The sequence below is a fragment of the Mobula hypostoma genome, chromosome 13, assembly GCF_963921235.1.
Source record: "Mobula hypostoma chromosome 13, sMobHyp1.1, whole genome shotgun sequence".
NCBI lineage: Eukaryota > Metazoa > Chordata > Chondrichthyes > Myliobatiformes > Myliobatidae > Mobula > Mobula hypostoma.
Window position 1 is genome coordinate 74,062,001 of NC_086109.1, and position 21,516 is coordinate 74,083,516.

At 40.8% G+C, this 21,516-nt stretch overlaps 1 protein-coding gene across 1 annotated transcript in view; it reads left to right on the forward strand.

Annotated features, from left to right (window-relative positions):
- galk2 (galactokinase 2) overlaps positions 1 to 21,516 on the forward strand; it is a 120,200-nt gene that overhangs the window by 42,976 nt on the left and 55,708 nt on the right. Inside the window, exon 5 of the mRNA XM_063065947.1 lies at positions 9,699 to 9,845. Within this exon, the coding sequence (XP_062922017.1) occupies positions 9,699 to 9,845 (147 nt within the window). The remainder of the gene's footprint in view (positions 1 to 9,698; positions 9,846 to 21,516) is intronic.

Genomic DNA, 21,516 nt, shown 5'->3' on the forward strand with positions numbered 1-21,516 from the left:
GAAAAATGGAAAGTAAGGTAGTGCAAAAAAAACCGAGAGGCAGGTCTGGATATTTGGAGGGTACGGCCCAGATCCGGGTCAGGATCCGTTCAGCAGTCTTATCACAGATGGAAAGAAGCTGTTCCCAAATCTGGCCATACGAGTCTTAAAGCTCCTGAGCCTTCTCCCGGAGGGAAGAGGGATGAAAAGTGTGTTGGCTGGGTGGGTCGTGTCCTTGATTATCTTTGCAGCATTGCACCAACAGCGTGCGGTGTAAAGGGAGTCCAAGGACAGAAGATTGGTTTGTGTGATGTGCTGCACCGTGTTCACGATCTTCTGCAGCTTCTTTCAGTCTTGGACAGGACAACTTCCATACCAGGTTGTGGTGCACCCTAGAAGAATGCTTTCTATGGTGCATCTATAAAAATTAGTGAGGGTTTTAGGGGACAGGCCCAATAGTTATTCATCGCTATTTATTTATATTTGCATTTGCATAGTTTGTTGTCTTCTGCACTCTGGTTGATCTTTCCTTGATCTTGTTGTAGTTACTATTCCACAGATTTGCTGAGTATGCCTACAGGAAAATCAATCTCAAGGTTGTACAGGTCCACAATCCTTTATCCAAAATCCTTGGGGCCAGTTGCATTAGGGAATTCATAATTTTTCGGATTTCAGACCCCTCTCCCCCCCCCCGATACCAAAAAACACGTATGCTGAAGTCCTTTCTTATTTAACCTGTCTCAGTGTGGTTGAGTTTAGGACCCAGCAGCGCACCAAACCTACGCACACCCCCCCCCCATATACTTTTAATCATCTCTAGATTACTTATAATACCTAATACAATGTAAATGCTATGTAAATAATTGTTATACTGTATTGTTTAGGGAATAATGACAAGAAGAAATTTTATTTCCAACAAAAACATTCAATAAAACATAAAAGTATACAGCTTCAAATGAACCGAATCAAACACATGGTAAAAGACTTATTGGAATAAATGTAGAACATCACTGTCACTATAAAACTTCGGTAACTTGTCTTTCTGTTTATTTAAATCATATACAGTGGTAGTTCCGACACTATTTTCTTCACTAAGACGCCGCACAGACACACCACGATCAAGCTTCTGCAATAACTCTACTTTCTGGGTCATTGATAAGAGAAGATTCTTTCTCTTTTTCTCATTGTTACCTTTAGGGGTATCTGCAGCTCTTTTTGACATTTTCACAGTGAAATTAAACACAAAGTCAACAGTGAACACAAGATATCAGTGAACAGCAAATGCACGTGTAACCAGTATGAGCGCTGACCCACAACTGACGTCTGGCGGCCTATGCTAGTGTTGCCACGTCACACCTGAGTGACGTCAGCTGTTGGCGAAAAAAGCTTTTCGGATTTCAGAATTTTGGATAAAGAAATGTGCACCTGTATATGGTGACATACGTACATTGATAATAAAATTTAGTTTGAACTTTGAAATAGTGTATAAAAATATAGTTTTAATATTGACTCACTATTAAAATCTAAAGATATACTGAATTTATGATGCAGGATATCTCAGAGATTCCTTTGAAGTTGTGCCACCAGGCCTAATTCAGCAAAGATCCCAATCTCTCCCATTGTCACAGTAATGTTCCAGACAGGTGTGATGCAAGGAAGTGAGAGTCCTTGGTTTTCTTTCTTTCCAAATGCACATTTTGATCTCACTCTAATAGACAGAAAAACATTATATATTTCAAGCACAAGAAAAATACACAAAAGATGAAAGATGGAAACACTGAAATAGTGATCAACACACACAAAAAGTGCTGGATGAATTCAGCAGGGCAGCCAACATCGATGGAGGGAAACAATCACTGTTTCTGGCAGAGTCCTTCATCAGGGCTGGATAGAGAGAGGGCAGAAGCCAATGTAAGAAAGTGGGTGGGGGGAATGGGGGAGAAAAAGCTGGCAGGTAATAGCTGAGTCCAGATGATGGGGGAGGGTGAAGGTTGTGAGAAGATGAGTGTTGATAGGTGGAAGAAGTAAAGTGTTGAAGAAGGAATGTGGTAAGAGAGAACAGTGAACCATGGAATAAAGGGAAGGAGGTCATGAAACCGAGGGATGTGATGGGCCGGAGAGGTGAAGAGAAAGGGAGAGGGCCATCAGAATGGGAGTATACAAAAAAGGAGTGGGGAACAAAGGAGAGTGGTTACTGCAGGTTAGATGCAGGTTACTGCAATGTTTATACCATCAGGTTGGGGACTACCCAGAGAAAATGAGGTGTTGCTCTTCCAATCTGCATTTGGCCTCTTTTGTTTCCCCCACTCCCACCCCATTCTGCTGGGACTTCTGGCTGTTTTCCCTCTGTAGATGCTGCCTAGTCTGCTGAGTTCCTTTGGCACTTTGTATGTGTTGCTGTGCAGAATTTGCAGAATCATTTGTGACTTGGAAATAGTGAACTTATTCCAGCAAACCATTTCAATGTAAAGCAGAACTGAATGCAGAAGTTCATTAATTTAATGCTATTTGGCAGATGAAGTTATTGCAAGACTCTTTAAATGGTATGAAAAAGAGAAAGGTATTGTATGCTAGACTAAAAACTGAATGCCAGTGCCCATATATGTTTTTTGTTTCACCTATTTCGTAGTAGTGTCCAATCTAATTCAAGATGAAGTTCAAGTTTAGTTGTCATTCAACTGATGGGTAGAGCCAAATGAAACAGCACTCTTCTGGGTCCAAAGTGCAAAACAGTCATACACAGTTAAATTTGAAAGAAGACCTCAAGGCTAAACACTAAATATTGTTGACTTCTGGTGATTTGTGTTTCGCATCTTATTGAATGGTGGAAGTCATTCCTGTTCATGACTTCCTTTGATCTTTTCTCTATATCTGTATTTGTATGTGTGTGCTTTTGTGCATGTGCGTACCAGATGTGGGACAGAATTACATTTGAGTCCTATATTGGACACTTAAAAAGCTTGAGAACAGTGGCAGACTAGTAATTTGTTTGATTGAAAGTTTCCTTCAGCTTTGCGTTGGCATCTTAATTTTATAGCTTTGGATAGAAATAAATATTTTATCCCTTTAGGGGGAATGGCTGAAAAATGGTAGCAAATAATAAGCGGGACAGGGAAGCTCAAACAAGCACAACTGTACTGACTTCTTCTATTGCAAAAAACCAGCTCTTCAGCCATGAATAGGTCAATAATTATAATGTGGGGAAGAAGCATATGGATGGGACTTTACACTTTGTACTCTAATAAATGGTATTTTTAATGTTCAACATAGTTTTTGGGTGTCTTTCTGGCATACATGAACCACTTACGAGGAATTGTTCTGAAACCTGTATCAGTTTAGTTCTATCATGATTACTCCCATCCTTGGGAGTAATCTCTCCTTTTTGGCAACACTTAGTTTGAATTAGAATATTTCTATGGGAGAAATTGCAGATGAAAATCTCAAACTTACTTGAATGCCTTCATTGTGCAGAATGTCAGTACACTATGCCGGAAGGTGGGAAGAGGGGTGGGTCATACAACTTGGGCTTTTACACTACAGAACAGGGCCCCAAAGTAGTTTGAAATGCTACAGACTTGTATATGAATGTTGAAAAGTTCCAAGGGTATAGCCTGTTTATATTAATTTGAATTTCTAACTCTACTGGGATATGTCTAAAGCAATACTTGGCAGCCTTCACTTTCTGAAAGCAAAGCACTTTGTGAAACATTGCGTGATAGTTCTATAATTTACATTCATGCAAGACGAGCCCTGTGGATCAGTGCTGCTTAAGATATTGCTTAAGCCTCTTTTTCATATTGGGTTTGGCTAGCGTTCTTTAAGACAAAATAACTGGCATCTATATATCAACTCATAATTTGCTCTCAAGCTGGCAAGGGAATTGTAGACATAATACCTCTAATTCTTTTATAACAAAGTGTTATTTTCATTCAATTTAGTATTTTCCACAAAGAATTTCAAACTTTTTTTACTTGCATTTCACTGGGGTATGGATCTATAAAATATGTTTGTTTGTCTTCTGCTTAAAATTTCAAGAATTTGTATTACTTTTTTGCCTATTTTTACTAAAATGAGCTATATCCAAGGGATTTTTGCTTATGTGTATTGGCAAAGGACAACATTTTTGGTCACTAGAGACATTACTGTATGATTATTATTTGTGCAACTGTCCTGACTCAAAAAAACAAACTTAAATACCCAATTTACTCTGGAGTAAAATTTATTGCCCATAATTGTATTTTCCTCCCAACCCAGCCAATTTAAGGAGGTTAACAGAGTTATGGGAAAATAGCTCTGTCACAAAATTTTTGCTGTGAAGGTGAAAAGTGTGCAATGTTTAGAGTGACCTGACCTTATTTTTTTAACTTCTGTTTTTTTACATATTTATTTTCAGCAATAACTATTGTTATTTGATTTTTAATAATGATGTCCAAACAGGGTTACATAGAAGAGTAGAGAACAGAATAGATCAGCCATGATAATTTCAAGTGGCAGTTCTGGTGGCCTATTCCTACTTCTGTTGTGTTCATGTGTGGTTCAGGTGACAAGAGAAATATTTAGTGAAGTGTACAGTGTTGAGACTGATGGATTGTAGTTCTGACTGAGAAATTGTTTGGCAATTTAGGCAGAGGTTGGGAAAGGACTTGAGTGTTCCAGTGGTGTACTGTGTTACATTGTTCAGTTGGACAACAAGTTGATTGTGGCCATAGCTGGTCCTTCCATGTAGGAGTATACATGGATCATTCCAGATGTCCCTGGTACAAAACTGAATCAACCGATTGAATTAGATTGAAATTATGTAAATCTCACTGGTCACCATTAAGTAGGTTTTGTTTTAATGGCTGGTTTGGCATTTAACTTTATTTAATAGAGGTCTGATTGGGATATAATCTCATATTGTGGCCACGGTGCTTATGGCTCTTCTGTTACCTGTGCTTGCAGCCAAAACTCCTAAATAACAACAGACTGCTCCTGTTTGGAAAGACCTTGAAAGTAATTATTTAAAGCATATGGCTGCTTGCATAGGTTAAATGGAGTCATTTGTATATCATGGTGCACGTTCTATACAGAGTTGTATAGCGTGGAAATCGGCCTTTTTGACCACCAGGTCCATGCTGATCATCAAGTATCCATTTACACTAATATCAACGTACAGCATTTGTCCATAGTGCCACTTTAGATACTTCGTTACTATGAGTGTTTCTGCCTCCACCAAGCCTCAGGCAATATTCCGATTGCCCTCTTGGTGAAAAAAAATCATCCTTGTATCCCATCTAAAACCTCAAAAACTATGTTGCTTGGTTTTCGAAATCTCTACCATGGGGGAAAGCTTCTTACTATCTGCTTTATCTTTGCCCATTATCATTTTTATACCTTTATCTGATCTCTGCTCTGCCTCCTTTGCACCAAAACAAGGGGCAATCAAATAAGTAATTGAAAATTCACCCTAACCAGTCACTTGTTTATGAATGAAACAATCCATTTTCGGCAAAATCTGAATGAATCTCTACATACACCCTTTTCCAGTTCCTCTTATTGTGTTGTGACCAGAATCTCTCTCAGTTCTCCATCTGTAGCTGAAACGATGTTTTAATAAAGCGGTACTATAACCTCCCTGTTCTTATTTTCAATGCCTGGGCTAATGCTTGCAACTATCTTGAATGCCACCTTAACTACTCTATTGATCATTAAGCCACATGATTCATAAAATTAGTTATGGACCATTTAACCACTGTGATCACAAATCTGTTCAGGGCAGATATTGCTAGAATAATTTACTGAATTTGAGAACATTATCGAGCACGCAGACAAAAAATGTAATTTATTTTTGACTTTCGAGATGTTTTTCATAAATAAAGGATTTAAATCCTCAGATAAAGTGGCAGCATGATTAATGAAAATCAGAAATAAAAATGCTGAAAATGCTGATTATTTGAAATTACTGAGTTCAGACAAGGAACAGTAAAGTACCTCATTTTCGAACTCTGACCATTACAGCCTTTTCTCCACATTCCCATGCTAATTTCAGATAATTATTGTGTATTTATACTTCTTGTAGGTTGACCTCATTATTGCTGCCTTTCACAATTTTTCACCCATAAAAACTTTTCTTGGCAGTTGTATAACAGTTTTACCTGGGTAGCATGGAAAGCTTTTGTGCTTGGCGGATGTTTAAATACTGTTTAAAATTATGTGGCTTGTATAAGGTTATAATTAGAAGTTATGATTTATTTTAATATTGAAAAATATCTGTGATAATTATTGAAAAAAATTCTGTGATATTTATCTTGATTCTTTTTGCACAACTTCAGTAGACTCTCCCTTTGCTTTCTCTGTTGGCTTTTGCATTGATATCTGCAGTAGGGTGCTATATTTTAGAAACAAGTAATCCTTGAACCAGCTTTAAAAGTTGGGTGTTTTTAAGAGGCGTATAATTTTAAATCAATTTTTTAAATGTTACGTTAAGTTGTTTTCTACTAGTCTTATTTGTTTATCCACTGTTCCTGTCACTAAATGTTAAATTTATTCCTGTTAGATGAAGATGGTTCATACCTTGTTAGGATCCAAACTCACCTCAATGTGGGCCTTGTGCAGTGTTCCAAAGGCAATAACTATCTTGCAGTCTGGTCACTTTTTCCCAATCCAAATGCAAAAAGGGTACCCAGTTGCCTTCCTTCTGACATCTTACTGATTGATGTGAAAAGAAGACATAAAATAGGATAAAACTTTATTTATCCTGAAGGAAACTATGGAAAATTCAACCTCAATCTTTTCTGCCCTGTATATTGCACCAGTGACCCATCTTAAATATTAAACAAATAGGATAGCTATTCATGTTAAAAATAAATTAGCTGTTGGGAGGCTAGTATTTCCTATACTTCATGGTTTGTATGCAATGCAGCATAAAAACACTGATCTCTTCCTGTATTTAATCCCATTATTGATAAATTTTCTTGCAGCTTTAGATGGGTTTGCAAAGTGCACGCTCCTGGTATTATCATCCCAAAATGTTTTCTTTATATTTGTATACTGTATGTCTTGTGCGGTTTGCAATTTATATTTTTTTTAAGTACTTTTGACTGGATGAATTGTTCTCTAAAAGTTAACACATTTGTGAATTTTGAAGTGATATTTTATACACACAGATCTCTATTCTAAATTTTATTGTCATCAGCATGCCATGCCAAATTAAATGATAAAAATGATACAGAGGTATAATTTTAAATAACTGTAACAAACTTGGTTTAGTTCCTTAGCAAATGTTGTATTATAATTGGTATCAGGATTCAGAATCAGCTCCTTCCTGTCGGACATCAGATTTCTGACCAGTCCATGAATTGGTGAATAAGACCTCATTATTCCATTTTTCTGCTATGTATTTATCTTGTAATTTATACCATTTAATGCCTTTGCACTGTACTGCTGTCGCAAAACAACTAACTTCATGGTCATACAAGACAGTGATATTAAACCTGATTCTGATATCACTCATAATTGCAGAACAATTAAAGGTGCCTTAAAAGATTTTATAAGGGTAGAACATAAACTAGTGTCATAAGGACTACTGAGGAACAGAGAGCCCTTAGTGCATGAGTGTAAGGTTCCCTGAAGGTGGCAGTACAGTTGGGTAAGGTGGTGAAGAAGGCAAATTGAGCACTGACCTTTGTTAGTCTGGGCAAAGAATATAAGAGGAAGGTTATTTTCTGTAATTCAATTTTTTTTTTACTATATGTAAAAAGTAACAAGGTAGTGTTCGTGGGTACAATGTTTATTCAGAACGCTGATGCCATAGGGGAAGAAGCTGTTCCAGAATTGTTGAGGGTGTGCCTTCAGGCTCCTGCAGCTCCTCCCAGATGGTATTAATGACAAGAGGGTATGTCCTGGATGATGGATGCCGCCTTTTTGAGATAACACTAATTGAAGATGTCCTGGATGCTACAGAGGCTAGTGCCCATGATGGTGGTGACTGAGTTTATATTTTTCTGCAGCTTCTTTCGATCCTGTGGAATACCGCCCCCCCCCCATACCAGATGATGGGATATTTCAGTTATGAGGAAAAAATGAAAGAACTATATGGATTTTCCTGACAGTAAAGAAGGCTTGGGTTCACCTAATAAAGGTAATCAACATTTATGAGGAGCATCAACAGGATAGATTGTAAGAAGCATTTACCCGTAGGATGGGTATTTAAAACTAGAGGGCATAGGTAAGGGGTGTAATGGGTTTAGGTAAGAGGAATAAGGGATTTAGGTAAGAAGACCTTTTCTCATCTAGAAAACAATTGGGCTTTGGAAAGCATTGTTAGAGTGGGTACTCTACATTTAAGAAATCTCTAGACAAGCATTTGAATCACCTAGGCATAGAAGGCTATGGACCAAGTGATGATAAGTGGGATTAATAAGCAAAGGCACTTGATGGTCAACCTGGGCATGCTGTAGCAAATGGTTTGTCTCTGTGCAGTATTGCTCTGTCTCGAGATTCAAAAATATGGTCAAAACTTTTTGAAAGTTTGCCTAGCCAGGGTGTGTGACTAACCTCTGACACATTAGAATTATGGCTCAAGTGTTGTATACAGATAAGGATGGCTGCTGTAAAGAATTTCTCACTGAGAGATCTGCAGCAGATATATTGACACTTCGTGGATAGGTGTGCCCCAAGTGCAGATGGTTCACTGTTGCCATTAAATTCAGGGCTTTGATCCTCAGTGCTAAATGCCACATCCAGCATATTCTCCGCAACTTCTGCAATCTCCAGTGGTATACCCCCACCAGGCATATCTTCCTCTCACCTTTCCTCTCCGCTTTCCACAGGCATCACTCTCCCTGATACTCTCTTGTCCACTCGTCCCGCCCATCTCTCTCTCTCAGATGGCAGAAGTTGCAGAGAATATGTTGGATATGACATTTAGTGCTGAGGATTGAAGCCTGCAACAGTCTCAAATGTTACACCTCCTCCCTCACCATCATTTAGGATGCTAAACAGTCTGTCAGGTTAGGCAGCGCTTCATGTAGATCTATCAGTTATTGTATCTGATTCTCCCAGTGCACCTCCTTTATAATAATGACACTTGGCCAGATTGGGGATCGCTTCGTCTAGCACCTTTCCTTTGTCCACTGTTACAGCCAGGATCTTCTGTTGGTTCACCATCTTAATTCCACTTCCCTTTCCCAAAAAGACATGCTTGTTCATGGCTTCCTCTACTGTCAAGTTGAGGCTAGATACAGATTAGAAGAACAGCACCTCGTATCCCATTTTGGTAGTCTCCAGCCTGATGGTGCCAACATCAATTTCTCTAACTTCTGGTAACCTCTCCCCTCTGTTTTGCACCTACCCCCCCATTTGATTCCCCTTATTCCTACGGCCACCTCCTTCCACCTATTCCATGGTCATCTGCCCTGTCAGATTCCATCCCTTTGCCTCTTCCGCTTATTTCCTCCCAACTTTTCACAAAATTCCATGCTCCACTGTCCACCCCTCTCCAACCCTTTTCTTCTGGTCTCTGCCCTCTGTTCTTTCCTGTCCTGATGAAGTTTCTCAGCCTGAAACACTGACAGTTCATTTTCCTCATTAAATGCTACCTGGCCTGCTGAATTCCTCCAGTGATTTTTGTGTGCTGATTGGGAGTAAATATAAGAAACATATAATTTAAACTTCTATGTATGAATTTTATCTGCACAGAAACAAAAATACATTCTATGTTTTTTTTTCCTTTTTGACAGGAACATTTCAACCTTCCAGTGTCTACTGGAATCAACTGTATGATTGATGGCACAATCCCAGCCAGCTCGGGACTTTCCAGCTCCAGTGCACTGGTTTGTTGTGCAGGTCTCATCACCATGATAGCAAATGGAAAGGTTCTGTCAAAGGTACAATCTGTCTATGCATTTTATATAACTAATATCATACTGTATATTAAGAGAAAGTTGACTGATCAGAAAGCAGTATTGTCGATTTGCTGCTGTTGACTGAGAGTTTAAATGGAGATTTAGAAATTAGGGCCCTACTTGCAGATAGCAAGCCTTGCCCATGGAAATATTTTGACATCCAGCAAAGTCTGTACACTCTCCTTTCACACCATCATTACCACCACTATGCTGTTAAACACTTCTTAAAAATTTGAATATTTTGAGTGTTTCTGACATAGCTTAAGTTTCTTTAATAATTGAGCTAACTTAAATAAATGTAATTGTTTAAATATTATTTAGTGACTTTAAGCTTCCTAAATGTTAGGCTTCCAGTATTTCAATACATTTTTTATGGCTACTGTATTGTACATTTGTAGCAAGAAGTTCATATATGTCTAATAGCAGAATCAGACAGTCAAAGAAAATAGATTCCAAACCACAAATGATTTTGTTTCCAGTGTCATTCAGGTATTAACATTTTTGGTTTGGCTCAATAGCAAAAACAAAATCTGTTATGCAACAACTTATGTGATATTGTGTTGCTGTGCTGATTTCTATTTGCCCTTAAAATAATAGAAATTCTGTGTGTGTGTGTGTGTGTGTGTATATATATAAAAGATTCATAGCATTGCCACCATTATCTCCCCAAATTAACTCCAGATGTAACCTCCTGTTCTCCATTTGCTTGCTCATTGTGTACTCAGTGATGTTATGCAATTTCTTTTTCAGTTTTCCATAATGCCGGAACCTTGTAGGCCTTCTCCTTCCTGTATCTTAGATGCAAATCTTGGGATCATTTCCAGCATACTCAAGTGCTTGGCGTGGACCATTTGTAATTACCAAATGGATAGAGCTTGCTTTGCTGCCCACATAGCCTTAATGCAGATTAATTTTAAAAACATAAAAAGGAATGACTACATGTCAAATTGCTGTAAAAATGAAAAATAAATCATGAATTTACTTTAAAAAGTAAACCACTTTTTACATGTACCCCAAACTTCAATGTAAAAAGGAAGAAAATTAAAACACACCAAAAGAAAGAGTGAAGAGAGTATTTAAACGCAAAACATTGCAAGATCCTACATCTACGGACTCCAGAGCCTGCCGGCCCCGACGCTAGCAGGCATGAACTTCAGATTGCGGCCCCTGCCACTGATCTCGCCGGCTCCAACACCTCAGGGCATATTCAAAACCCGGACTCCAGCAACGACCATGGACACGTTCACAGCGATTGCGCAACCACCAACTGCGACTCCAGCCTTGAACTCCAGGCCGGGTCTTTATGTGCTGCTGTTGTGACTCCCGTCTCCCCTTCCCCCAACAATACTCTGCAGCCCCGTCTTCCTCGGATCCCACTGTCAACTCCTGGGCCCTCAGAGGCTCCATCTTCCTCTCACCCCAACCCTCCCCTCTCCATTGACACCCCCAGCCTCCCCCCTCCCCCCTCTGATCCCAGCTCTCATCCGTGCCGGGTCTTTACCATCCCCTCCGACCTTCAACTGTCAGAGGCAGAATGCTCTGTTCTCAGTAAGGGCCTCACCTTTGTCCCCCTTCGCCCACACCTCAGCGAGTTCCGTGTTCGCCACGATGCGGAACTTTTCTTCCGCCGTCTCCGTCTCCGAACCTACTTCTTCGGCAAGGACTCTTCCACCCCCACTGATGACCCCTTTTCCTGTCTTCAACCCTCCTCTTCTTCATGGACACCCCGCTCTGGTCTTCTGCCTGCTCTGGATCTCTTTATTGCTAACTGCCGACGGGACATCAACCGTCTCGACTTTACTGCACTTTGTCCCCATTCCAACCTCACTCCTTTGGAACACTCTGCTCTCCACTCCCTCCGCACTAATTCTAACATTATTATTAAACCCGCCGATACGGGGGGGTGCTGTTGTAGTCTGGCGTACTGACCTCTACCTTGCCGAGGCACAGCGACAACTCGCGGATACCTCCTCTTATTTACCCCTCGATCGTGACCCCACTAAGGAGCACCAGGCCATCGTCTCCCACACCATCACCGACTTTATCCGCTCAGGGGATCTCCTATCCACTGCTACCAACCTTATAGTTCCCACACCCCGCACTTCCCGTTTCTACCTCCTACCCAAGATCCACAAACCTGCCTGTCCTGGCCGACCTATTGTCTCAGCTTGCTCCTGCCCCACCGAACTCATTTCTGCATACCTCGACACTGTTTTATCACCCCTTGTTCAATCCCTTCTGACCTATGTTCGTGACACTTCTCATGCTCTTAAACTTTTCGATGATTTTAAGTTCCCTGGCCCCCACCGCTTTATTTTCACCATGGATGTCCAGTCCTTATATACTTCCATCCCCCATCAGGAAGGTCTCAAAGCTCTACGCTTCTTTTTGGATTCCAGACCTAATCAGTTTCCCTCTACCACCACTCTGCTCCGTCTAGCGGAATTAGTCCTTACTCCTAATAATTTCTCCTTTGGCTCCTCCCACTTCCTCCAAACTAAAGGTGTAGCTATGAGCACCTGTATGGATCCTAGCTATGCCTACCTTTTTGTTGGGTTTGTGGAACAATCTATGTTCCGTGCCTATTCTGGTATCTGTCCCCCACTTTTCCTTCGCTACATCGACGACTGCATTGGCGCTGCTTCCTGCATGCATGCAGAACTCGTTGACTTTATTAACTTTGCCTCCAACTTTCACCCTGCCCTCAAGTTTACCTGGTCCATTTCCGACACCTCCCTCCCCTTTCTAGATCTTTCTGTCTCTGTCTCTGGAGACAGCTTATCCACTGATGTCTACTATAAGCCTACTGACTCTCACAGCTATCTGGACTATTCCTCTTCTCACCCTGTCTCTTGCAAAAACGCCATCCCCTTCTCGCAATTCCTCCGTCTCCGCCGCATCTGCTCTCAGGATGAGGCTTTTCATTCTAGGACGAGGGAGATGTCTTCCTTTTTTAAAGAAAGGGGCTTCCCTTCCTCCACTATCAACTCTGCTCTTAAACGCATCTCCCCCATTTCACGTACATCTGCTCTCACTCCATCCTCCCGCCACCCCACTAGGAATAGGGTTCCCCTGGTCCTCACCTACCACCCCACCAGCCTCCGGGTCCAACATATTATTCTCCGTAACTTCCGCCACCTCCAACGGGATCCCACCACTAAGCACATCTTTCCCTCCCCCCCCCCTCTGCATTCCGCAGGGATCGCTCCCTACACAACTCCCTTGTCCATTCATCCCCCCCCCCATCCCTCCCTACTGATCTCCCCCCGGCACTCATCCGTGTAAGCGGAACAAGTGCTACACATGCCCTTACACTTCCTCCCTTACCACCATTCAGGGCCCCAAACAGTCCTTCCAGGTGAGGCAACACTTCACCTGTGAGTCGACTGGGGTGATAGACTGCGTCCGGTGCTCCCGATGTGGCCTTTTATATATTGGCGAGACCCGACGCAGACTGGGAGACCGCTTTGCTGAACGTCTACGCTCTGTCCGCCAGAGAAAGCAGGATCTCCCAGTGGCCACACATTTTAATTCCACATCCCATTCCCATTCTGACATGTCTATCCACGGCCTCCTCTACTGTAAAGATGAAGCCACACTCAGGTTGGAGGAACAACACCTTATATTCCGTCTGGGTAGCCTCCAACCTGATGGCATGAGCATCGACTTCTCTAACTTCCGCTAGGCCCCACCTCCCCCTCATACCCCATCTGTTACTTATTTTTATGCACACATTCTTTCTCTCACTCTCCTTTTTCTCCCTCTGTCCCTCTGACTCTACCCCTTGCCCATCCTCTGGGTCCCCCCCACCCCCCCCCGTCTTTCTTCCCAGACCTCCTGTCCATGATCCTCTCGTATCCGTTTTGCCAATCACCTGTCCAGCTCTTGGCTCCATCCCTCCCCCTCCTGTCTTCTCCTATCATTTCAGATCTCCCCCTCCCCCTCCAACTTTCAAATCCCTTACTCACTCTTCCTTCAGTTAGTCCTGATGAAGGGTCTCAGCCTGAAACCTCTTCCTAGAGATGCTGCCTGGCCTGCTGCGTTCACCAGCAACTTTGATGTGTGTTGCGTGAAGAGAGTATTGCTGTCATACAACCAAACAGATTCTTCTGCTTATTTGATAAAATGAAACAAAATTTGTGCTCTACATTAGTAATGGAAAATCTGAGTATTTTCCATTCCTAATTCAAATTTCATCAGATTCCATTACCTCAATGATCTTGTGAGAGACAAAGGAGAAAAAGTGAGAGAGAGAATCGGCAGTACTGTCCTAAGTTTCTAAATATATCAATTCAAGTTTCCGCTATTTACAGTACTTAGTTTCAGTAAAGCTATATGATTTGACAGTATTGATCTGAAAATGTAGCATTCTTTAAAAAAAATTGTTGTCAAGTCGGCTTTCTTTTTCTTCTTTGAACATGTGCAGCTTCCCCACTTGAAAGAGATTGAATGCATCTACCCGAAGGTTTTTTAACTAGATTCCACTTAATGACCAAACAACTTTTCCTTTTTCCTCCTTTTATTATTCGCAAGTGTGACAGTTTGATAGTTCAGTTAGTTCCATCAACCATTAGACATTTGACATTTGACATTAGACATTAGTCACTAGTCATAAGACACTAGTCATTAGGTGAAAAAACTGGCTACTTCTCCGGATTTTGTAGACGGATTCCAACCTGCACCTCTTCGCTCCCTAATAGACCGTTATATTTTCAAACCGGGTGACCCTTCCCGAAGGTTCCGGAGCTCTTCTTAAACCTCGCGCCATTTCCCAGAAGCGCCTGCATGCGATGATCCCCATGACGTGAAGCTAGTGCTAACCCAAAACGCAGTGACAGCAGTGCTCTTTTCCATGAAACAGTGTCTCAAGTTATTTAAAGTTCAGCATCTTACCACAGATTCCAATGCTGCTCCCGGACTGCTGCTGTGGTGCTGCCGGGTCCCCCCGATGTTCCGGGCAGAAGCCCCACTCAGGCAGCGGGTTCCATCCGGTCTATCAGTAGATTCTTGCTATTACTTTTAAATTTTATTTTCTTTTGCCTCTAGGTCCCAATACTTTCTAGAAACTCTAGTTTGACTTGACAATTGTAATAACAATGAACATCAAGATTTTCTATAAGAAAACAAAACAAATTGATCATGATAAGCAGATACTTCAAGATAAGACATTCATCATTTATTCATAAAGCAATGTTCTGAGTATTTTTGGACTTAATACACAAAGTAATCAGTAGAAAAGTTAATCCTGAAGCCAGTATATACTATAGATCTAAGATATCTATAGATTGTCAGCTAGCTGTAGCTGCAGGTGAATATTGTCCTGTGATTAATGAGTCCATTAATACAAAGGTGTCTCAGAAATGTGTACTTCTATGATTCTTAATGCTTTGAAAGATAAAAGGCAGCAGTGTAGGACAAGATAGGGGAATGCTTTGGTGGCTAAAGATGAAAGGTAGAAGAAATAGTTTGTAGCTTGTAATCCCTGGGTTATTAAAATGTTTTATGTAAGAGGCCCCTTAGATTAAAAGAAAACATTGGCAGCCAGGCTTTTGTTCTGAGTGAAATTTAGTCAAATGTTTATAGCATACTATGAATTTCTTTTAAACATGGTTGGATTAATGAATAGATCATACATGACCCTTTTCAATCTATTCATTTTGTAAATAATCTGGAATATTGTAAATTCTTAATCATTCTGGACAAATCTATATGTGGAATTCTGTTGTACAGAAAATTAGTCATTGTGCTGGACTTGTTTATTTCATAACACCCATGAGAAATGAAGCATGTTGAAACCAGACCTGTGGCAAATTTGCATCAAAACTCTGAGTAATGTGTTGTAAAGACGTGAGAGCAAAAGTTGTTGGAATAGATAACATCATTGCTTAATTCTGGTGGCTATGATGACAACCAGATAATGTCCTAGCTCCTGATGAAAATAAGTACCATTACCAGACAACATATGTGAAATAACAGGAAATTGGAACTTAGCATGCAAAGTCGAAGCAGTTGGTAACTTTAATTAGTCTTGCATATAATAAGAACTAACTGTTTTTTTGCTTCACCCAGAAGTAGTTTCCCTGATTTATATTTATAAGGCACGCTATTCTGTTCCGTGTATGGCCAATAGCAGGGCTGATACTAAATTTTGTTAGACTTGAGTTTTCTTCGAAACTAGTAAATAATTTGCAAAGCAATTTTGATTTGAATATTATAACAGTTTGTATAGCTCAGGGTATAATAGAATGATTATTAGTACCAAAATGATGTCATTGAGATGTTTCTTTCTAAAATTTCATACTTTTGAGAGGATTATTTACTCATGTCGAAGGGAGTGGACAGCAGAATAAGGAAATCTTAGAACTTCCATTGGATCTCTGTTAATTGCTTTCTGCTCAAATGCGTGACAATGATTTCCTGACGTTTGCCAGCAATTTCCAAAATAGCTTTCACCATAGATGTTTTCTTCCCTTATGTTACCCTTTTGTTTTGACTCAGTTATGAATGGCCAACACCTTGTTTTGATTCTTCATTCTACATTCTTCATGTGGAGGAGACAACATTTCTGCATCTATCCTGACAAGTCCTGCAACAATTTTTGTGTATTTCAATAAGATTGTCATTCATCGATTTACACTGTACAGACCACATCTTCCTACCCCTACCAACCCCACTCCCTCACCAAAGGTGCATATGTACCATACCTTGCAATCAGAATCACCGAGGTTCTGTGTAGTGTGCTACCTTAATTTATGCTTTACTTATGTACTCAAATTCCCTTGCTCAGTATGCTATATTTTCATTAGGACTTTGAGTGGATTTGATATGTCCATAAGAAACCATAAGAAAGGAGCAGAATTAGTCTACTCAGCCCATCAAATCTGCTCCGCCATTCCATCATGGCTGATCCCGGATCCTACTCAACCACATACACCTGCCTTCTCGCCATATCCTTTGATGCCCTGACCAATCAAGAAACTATCAACTTCCTCCATAAATACACACAGACTTGGCCTTCACCACATGCTGTGGCAGAGCATTTCACAGATTCATCATTCTTTGGCTAAAAACTTCCTTCTTACCTCTGTTCTAAAAGGTCACCCCTCAATGTTGAGGCTGTGCCCTCTAGTTCTGGATATCCCACCATAGAAAACATCCCCGCATTCTTCTAAATTCCAGTGAGTACGGGTCCATGGCTTCCAAACATTCCACATATGTTAACCCCCTCATTCCCGGAATAATCCTCGTGAACCTGCTGTGGACTCTCTCCAATGATAACACATCCTTTCTTAGATATGGGGCCCTAAACTGCTGGCAATACTCCAAGCACAGCCTGACTAGTGCCTTATAAAAGCATTATCTCTTTGCTTTTATATTCTATTCCCCATGAAATAAATGTCAACATTGCATTTGCCGCCTTTACCACAGACTCAGCCGGTAAAAAATTACCTTCTGTGAGTCTTGCACAAGGGCTCCTAAGTCCTTCTGCACGTCTGATGTTTGAACCTTCTTCCCATTTAGATGATAGTCCACACTAATGTTCCTTTTACCAAAATGCATTATTATACATTTCCCAACTGTATTCCACTTGCCACTTTTTTGCCCATTCTTCCGATTTGTCCAAGTCCTGCTGCAATTGCATTGCTTCCTTAGCACTACCTACCCCTCCACATACCTTCATATCATCCTCAATCTTTGCTAAAAAGCCATCAGTTCCACTATCGACAAACAAAGTGAAATGCAGAGGTCCCAATACTGACCCCTGATGAACAGGCACCGGCAGCCAACCAGAAAAGGCCCCTTTTATTCCCAGTCGCTGCCTCCTGCCTGTCAGCCATACCTCTATCCATGCCAGTATCTTTCCTGTAATGCCATAGGATTTTATCTTGTTAAGCAGCCTCATGTGTGGTACCTTATCAAATGCCTTCTGAAAATCCCAGTAAATGACATCCACTGCCTCTCCTTTGTCCACCCTGCTTGCTACTTCTTTGAAGAACTCTAACAGATTTGTGAGGCAAGATTTCCCTTCACATAAACCATGCTGACTTTGACTTATTTTATCATTAGTCTCCAATTACTTTGAAACCTCACCCTTAATAATAGACTCCCACACTTTCTCAACCATTGAGGTTATGCTAACTGGCCTATAAATTCTTTTGCCTTCCTCCCTTCCTAAAGAGTGCAGTGACATTTGCAATCTTCCAGTCCTCCAGGACCATGCCAGAATCAAGTGATTCTTGAAAGATTATGACCAATGCATCCATTATCTCTACAGCAACTGCTCTCAGGGAGTAGTCCATCTGGGATGTGGGATGTAGCCCATCTGACCCAAGTGACTTATCCACCTTAAGACCTTCGAGTTTGCCTAGCACATTTTCCTTTGTAATAGCAAAGCCACTCACTCCTGCTCCCTGATGCTCAAGAACTTCGAGCATGCTGCTGGTGTCTTCCACAGTGAAGACAGATGCGAAGTACTGACTAAGTTCAACTGCCATTTCTTTGTCCCCCATTAATACCTCACCAGCATCATTTTCTAGTAGTTCAATTTCAACTCTCACCGCCCTTTTACTCTTTATGTAACTGAAAAATCTTTTGGTATCCTGCTTTATATTATTGGCTAATTTGCCCTCATATTTCATCTTTTCCCTTCTTATAGCTTTTTTTAGCTTTCTTTTGTTGGATTTTAAAAGCTTCCCGATCATCCAATTTCCCACTCACAGTTGCTACCTTATATGCCCTTTCTTTGACTTTTATGCAGTCCTTAACTATCTTTGTCAGCCATAGTTGCCTACCCCTGCCATTTGAGAACTTCTTCCTCCATGGGACATATCTATCCTGCACCTTGTGAACTATTCCCAGAAACTTCAGCCATCTTTGCTCTGCCATCATCTCCGCCAGTATCCGCTTCCAATCCTCCTGGGCAAGCTTCTCTCTCATGCCTCTGTAATTCCCTTTATTCCATTGCAATACTGATACATGTGAGCGATGCTTCTCCCTCTCAAATTGCAGTATGAATTCAATCGTATTATGATTACTGCCTTCTAAGGGTTCCTTTACATTAAGCTCCCTAATATAATCTGGGTTATTACACAACACCCAAACTAAGATGGCCTTTCCCCGAGTAGGCTCAGGCACAAGCTGCTCTAAAGAGCCATCTTGTAGGCATTCAACGAATTCCCTGTCTTACGATCCAACACCAACCTGATTTTCCCAATCCCCTTGCGTATTGAAGTTCCCCATTACAATTGTGTCATTACCTTTATTACGTTCCTTTTCCGGCTCCCTTTGCCACACTCTAACCCCACACATTAGTGACTATTTGGAAGCCTATATATGATTCCCATATTGTTTTTTTCACCCTTGCAATAGATTCAACATTCTCTGACCCTTTGTCACCTCTTTCTGAAGATGTAATTCGATCTCTTACCAACAGAGCCACACCACCACCTATGCCTGCCTGCCTGTTTTTTTGATACAAAGCATATCGTTTGTTGTTAAGTTCCCAATTGTGGCCTTCTTTCAGCCACGATCAGTGATGCCCGCAATGTCATACCGACCAATCTCTAACTGCGCCACGAGTTCATCCGCCTTATTCTGAATGCTACACACATTTAGATACAGCACCTTCAGTCCTGCATTCTTTGCCTTTTTGATTTTAGCCTCTGTTGTACAATTTAACTCTTTGTTCTGCCTGCATTTATACCCAATCATTGGCCTCTTCTTTCTGACATTCATGTTACACCCATTATCTACTTGTAAACCTGCTTGGTCATCCTCAGCTCTATCTTCCTGGTTCCCACCCCTCTGCCATATTAGTTTACATTAGTGGTCACCAACCTTTTTAAGCCCAAGATCCCCTACCTCGACCTCAGTGAAAGGCAAGATCTACCTACTAAATCATTTAGAGAAAAAACAGCTCAGATTGTACTTCCAATTTGAGGCCTTTTATTTGGGCGAATTGTATTTGAATTACACAAAATACTTTTGTCAAACTTTCAAATTAATTCAGACAAGAAAACACTGTAACTAGCATATCAAACAGGCCATAGTTGTCTTTCTTTAAGAATATTACAATACTTCACGCTTTTAATTCTCAGTTTCATTATTTAATTTTATTTCAACACGAAAAATAAATGAATAAAAATTGACTGTTGCCCTAAGTGTGATGACTGGGGCTGAGTACTTTCTGCTAGTTCCCTGAAATTTGGTTCATAACTACAGACAGCCAGTCTGAGACAGCCTGTGAGGTGTAGGGTTGCCAACTGTCCCATATTTCCCCCGCTAAGGTGGAACGTTCCTATGAAACCTTTTGTGCCGAAATGCTTTATGCCGAAGAAGCAATTACCATTAATTTATATGGAAAAAAATTTTGAGCGTTCCCAGACCCAAAAAAATAACCTGCTAAATCATACCAAATAACACATAAAACCTAAAGTAACAGTAACATATAGTAAAAGCAGGAATGACATGATAAATACACAGCTTATACTGTATAAAGTAGAAATAATGAAAATTAAGCCAAAACCGATTCGTGAGGTTAAAAAAGTCGGCACATCATGCATGCGCACACAGGTGCCTACGCAAGGCTTCATGGTCATGGTAGTCTTTCTTGGGGTGAACACAAATGTCCTGGGATTTGACTGCTACTTTTGTCTGTTATTTGGGAGTGAGAAAGTTGGAAACCCTAGTGAGATGTCTGTCAGTAAGTCAGCTCCTGTACTTAGATTTAATAATTTTCATCTGTGAAAATGCAATTTCACATAGATAAGTTAACCTGAAGTAGGCACTGACTTTTAGTGCTATAAAACCAACATGCACACTGCGCATTGCTTGGCCCCATCAGTAGTAATTACCACCAGTTTATGAATGGGGATGTCATTTTCACGGACGTATTTTTTAAACTCATTGTAAATATTCTCACCTTTCGTTCTTTCCTTTAATTGCAAAAGAGTGAGGAAGTCCTCCTTTGTTGTAAAATCCTGGAAAGCCATTCTGACAAATACAACAAGCTGAGCTGTTTGCATTACATCCAGGGATTCATTGAACTGTAGCGAAAAATATTCACGTCCTCTGACGGTGACTCTACCCTCCTTGTCACTGTTGCAGGGCCAAGCGGTATATTATGTATTGCGGTTGTGATGCCGTTTTTGTTTTTAAACTCATTAAAAACAGTCTCTGTGGTAATGGCCATTGCTTCCTTGAATAAATCGCCATCTGTAAATGGCTTCTTGTGTTCAGCCAAAAGGTGACTTACACGAAACGATGCTTCAATAGCAGCCTTATTTTGAGCAGCATGTTTTGTGAAAAACGATTGCTGGGCCTTCAACCCCGATTTCAGCTCCTCAACTTTCCTGGCACGAATTGCGCTCTTTTGGGGGTAGGTGTCTTTAAATTCCTGGCGTTTGGTGTTGCGGTGCCGCTCCAGAGACAACATACATACACACTTGTCTTTCACCAAGGTAAATAGAAATTCCTCTTCCTATTCTGGATGGAATTTGTATGTTTTCGCCGCCTTTCGTGGAGCCTCCGCCATGCTATCAAGGTTTCACGAGCGATTGCCGATTGTGTCGCCTCTGATCTGAGCCGACATTCACCTAATTATTTAGCTTGTTTATTTCGGCCTTTTTTCTTAAAGATGTGCTGTGTGCATCCC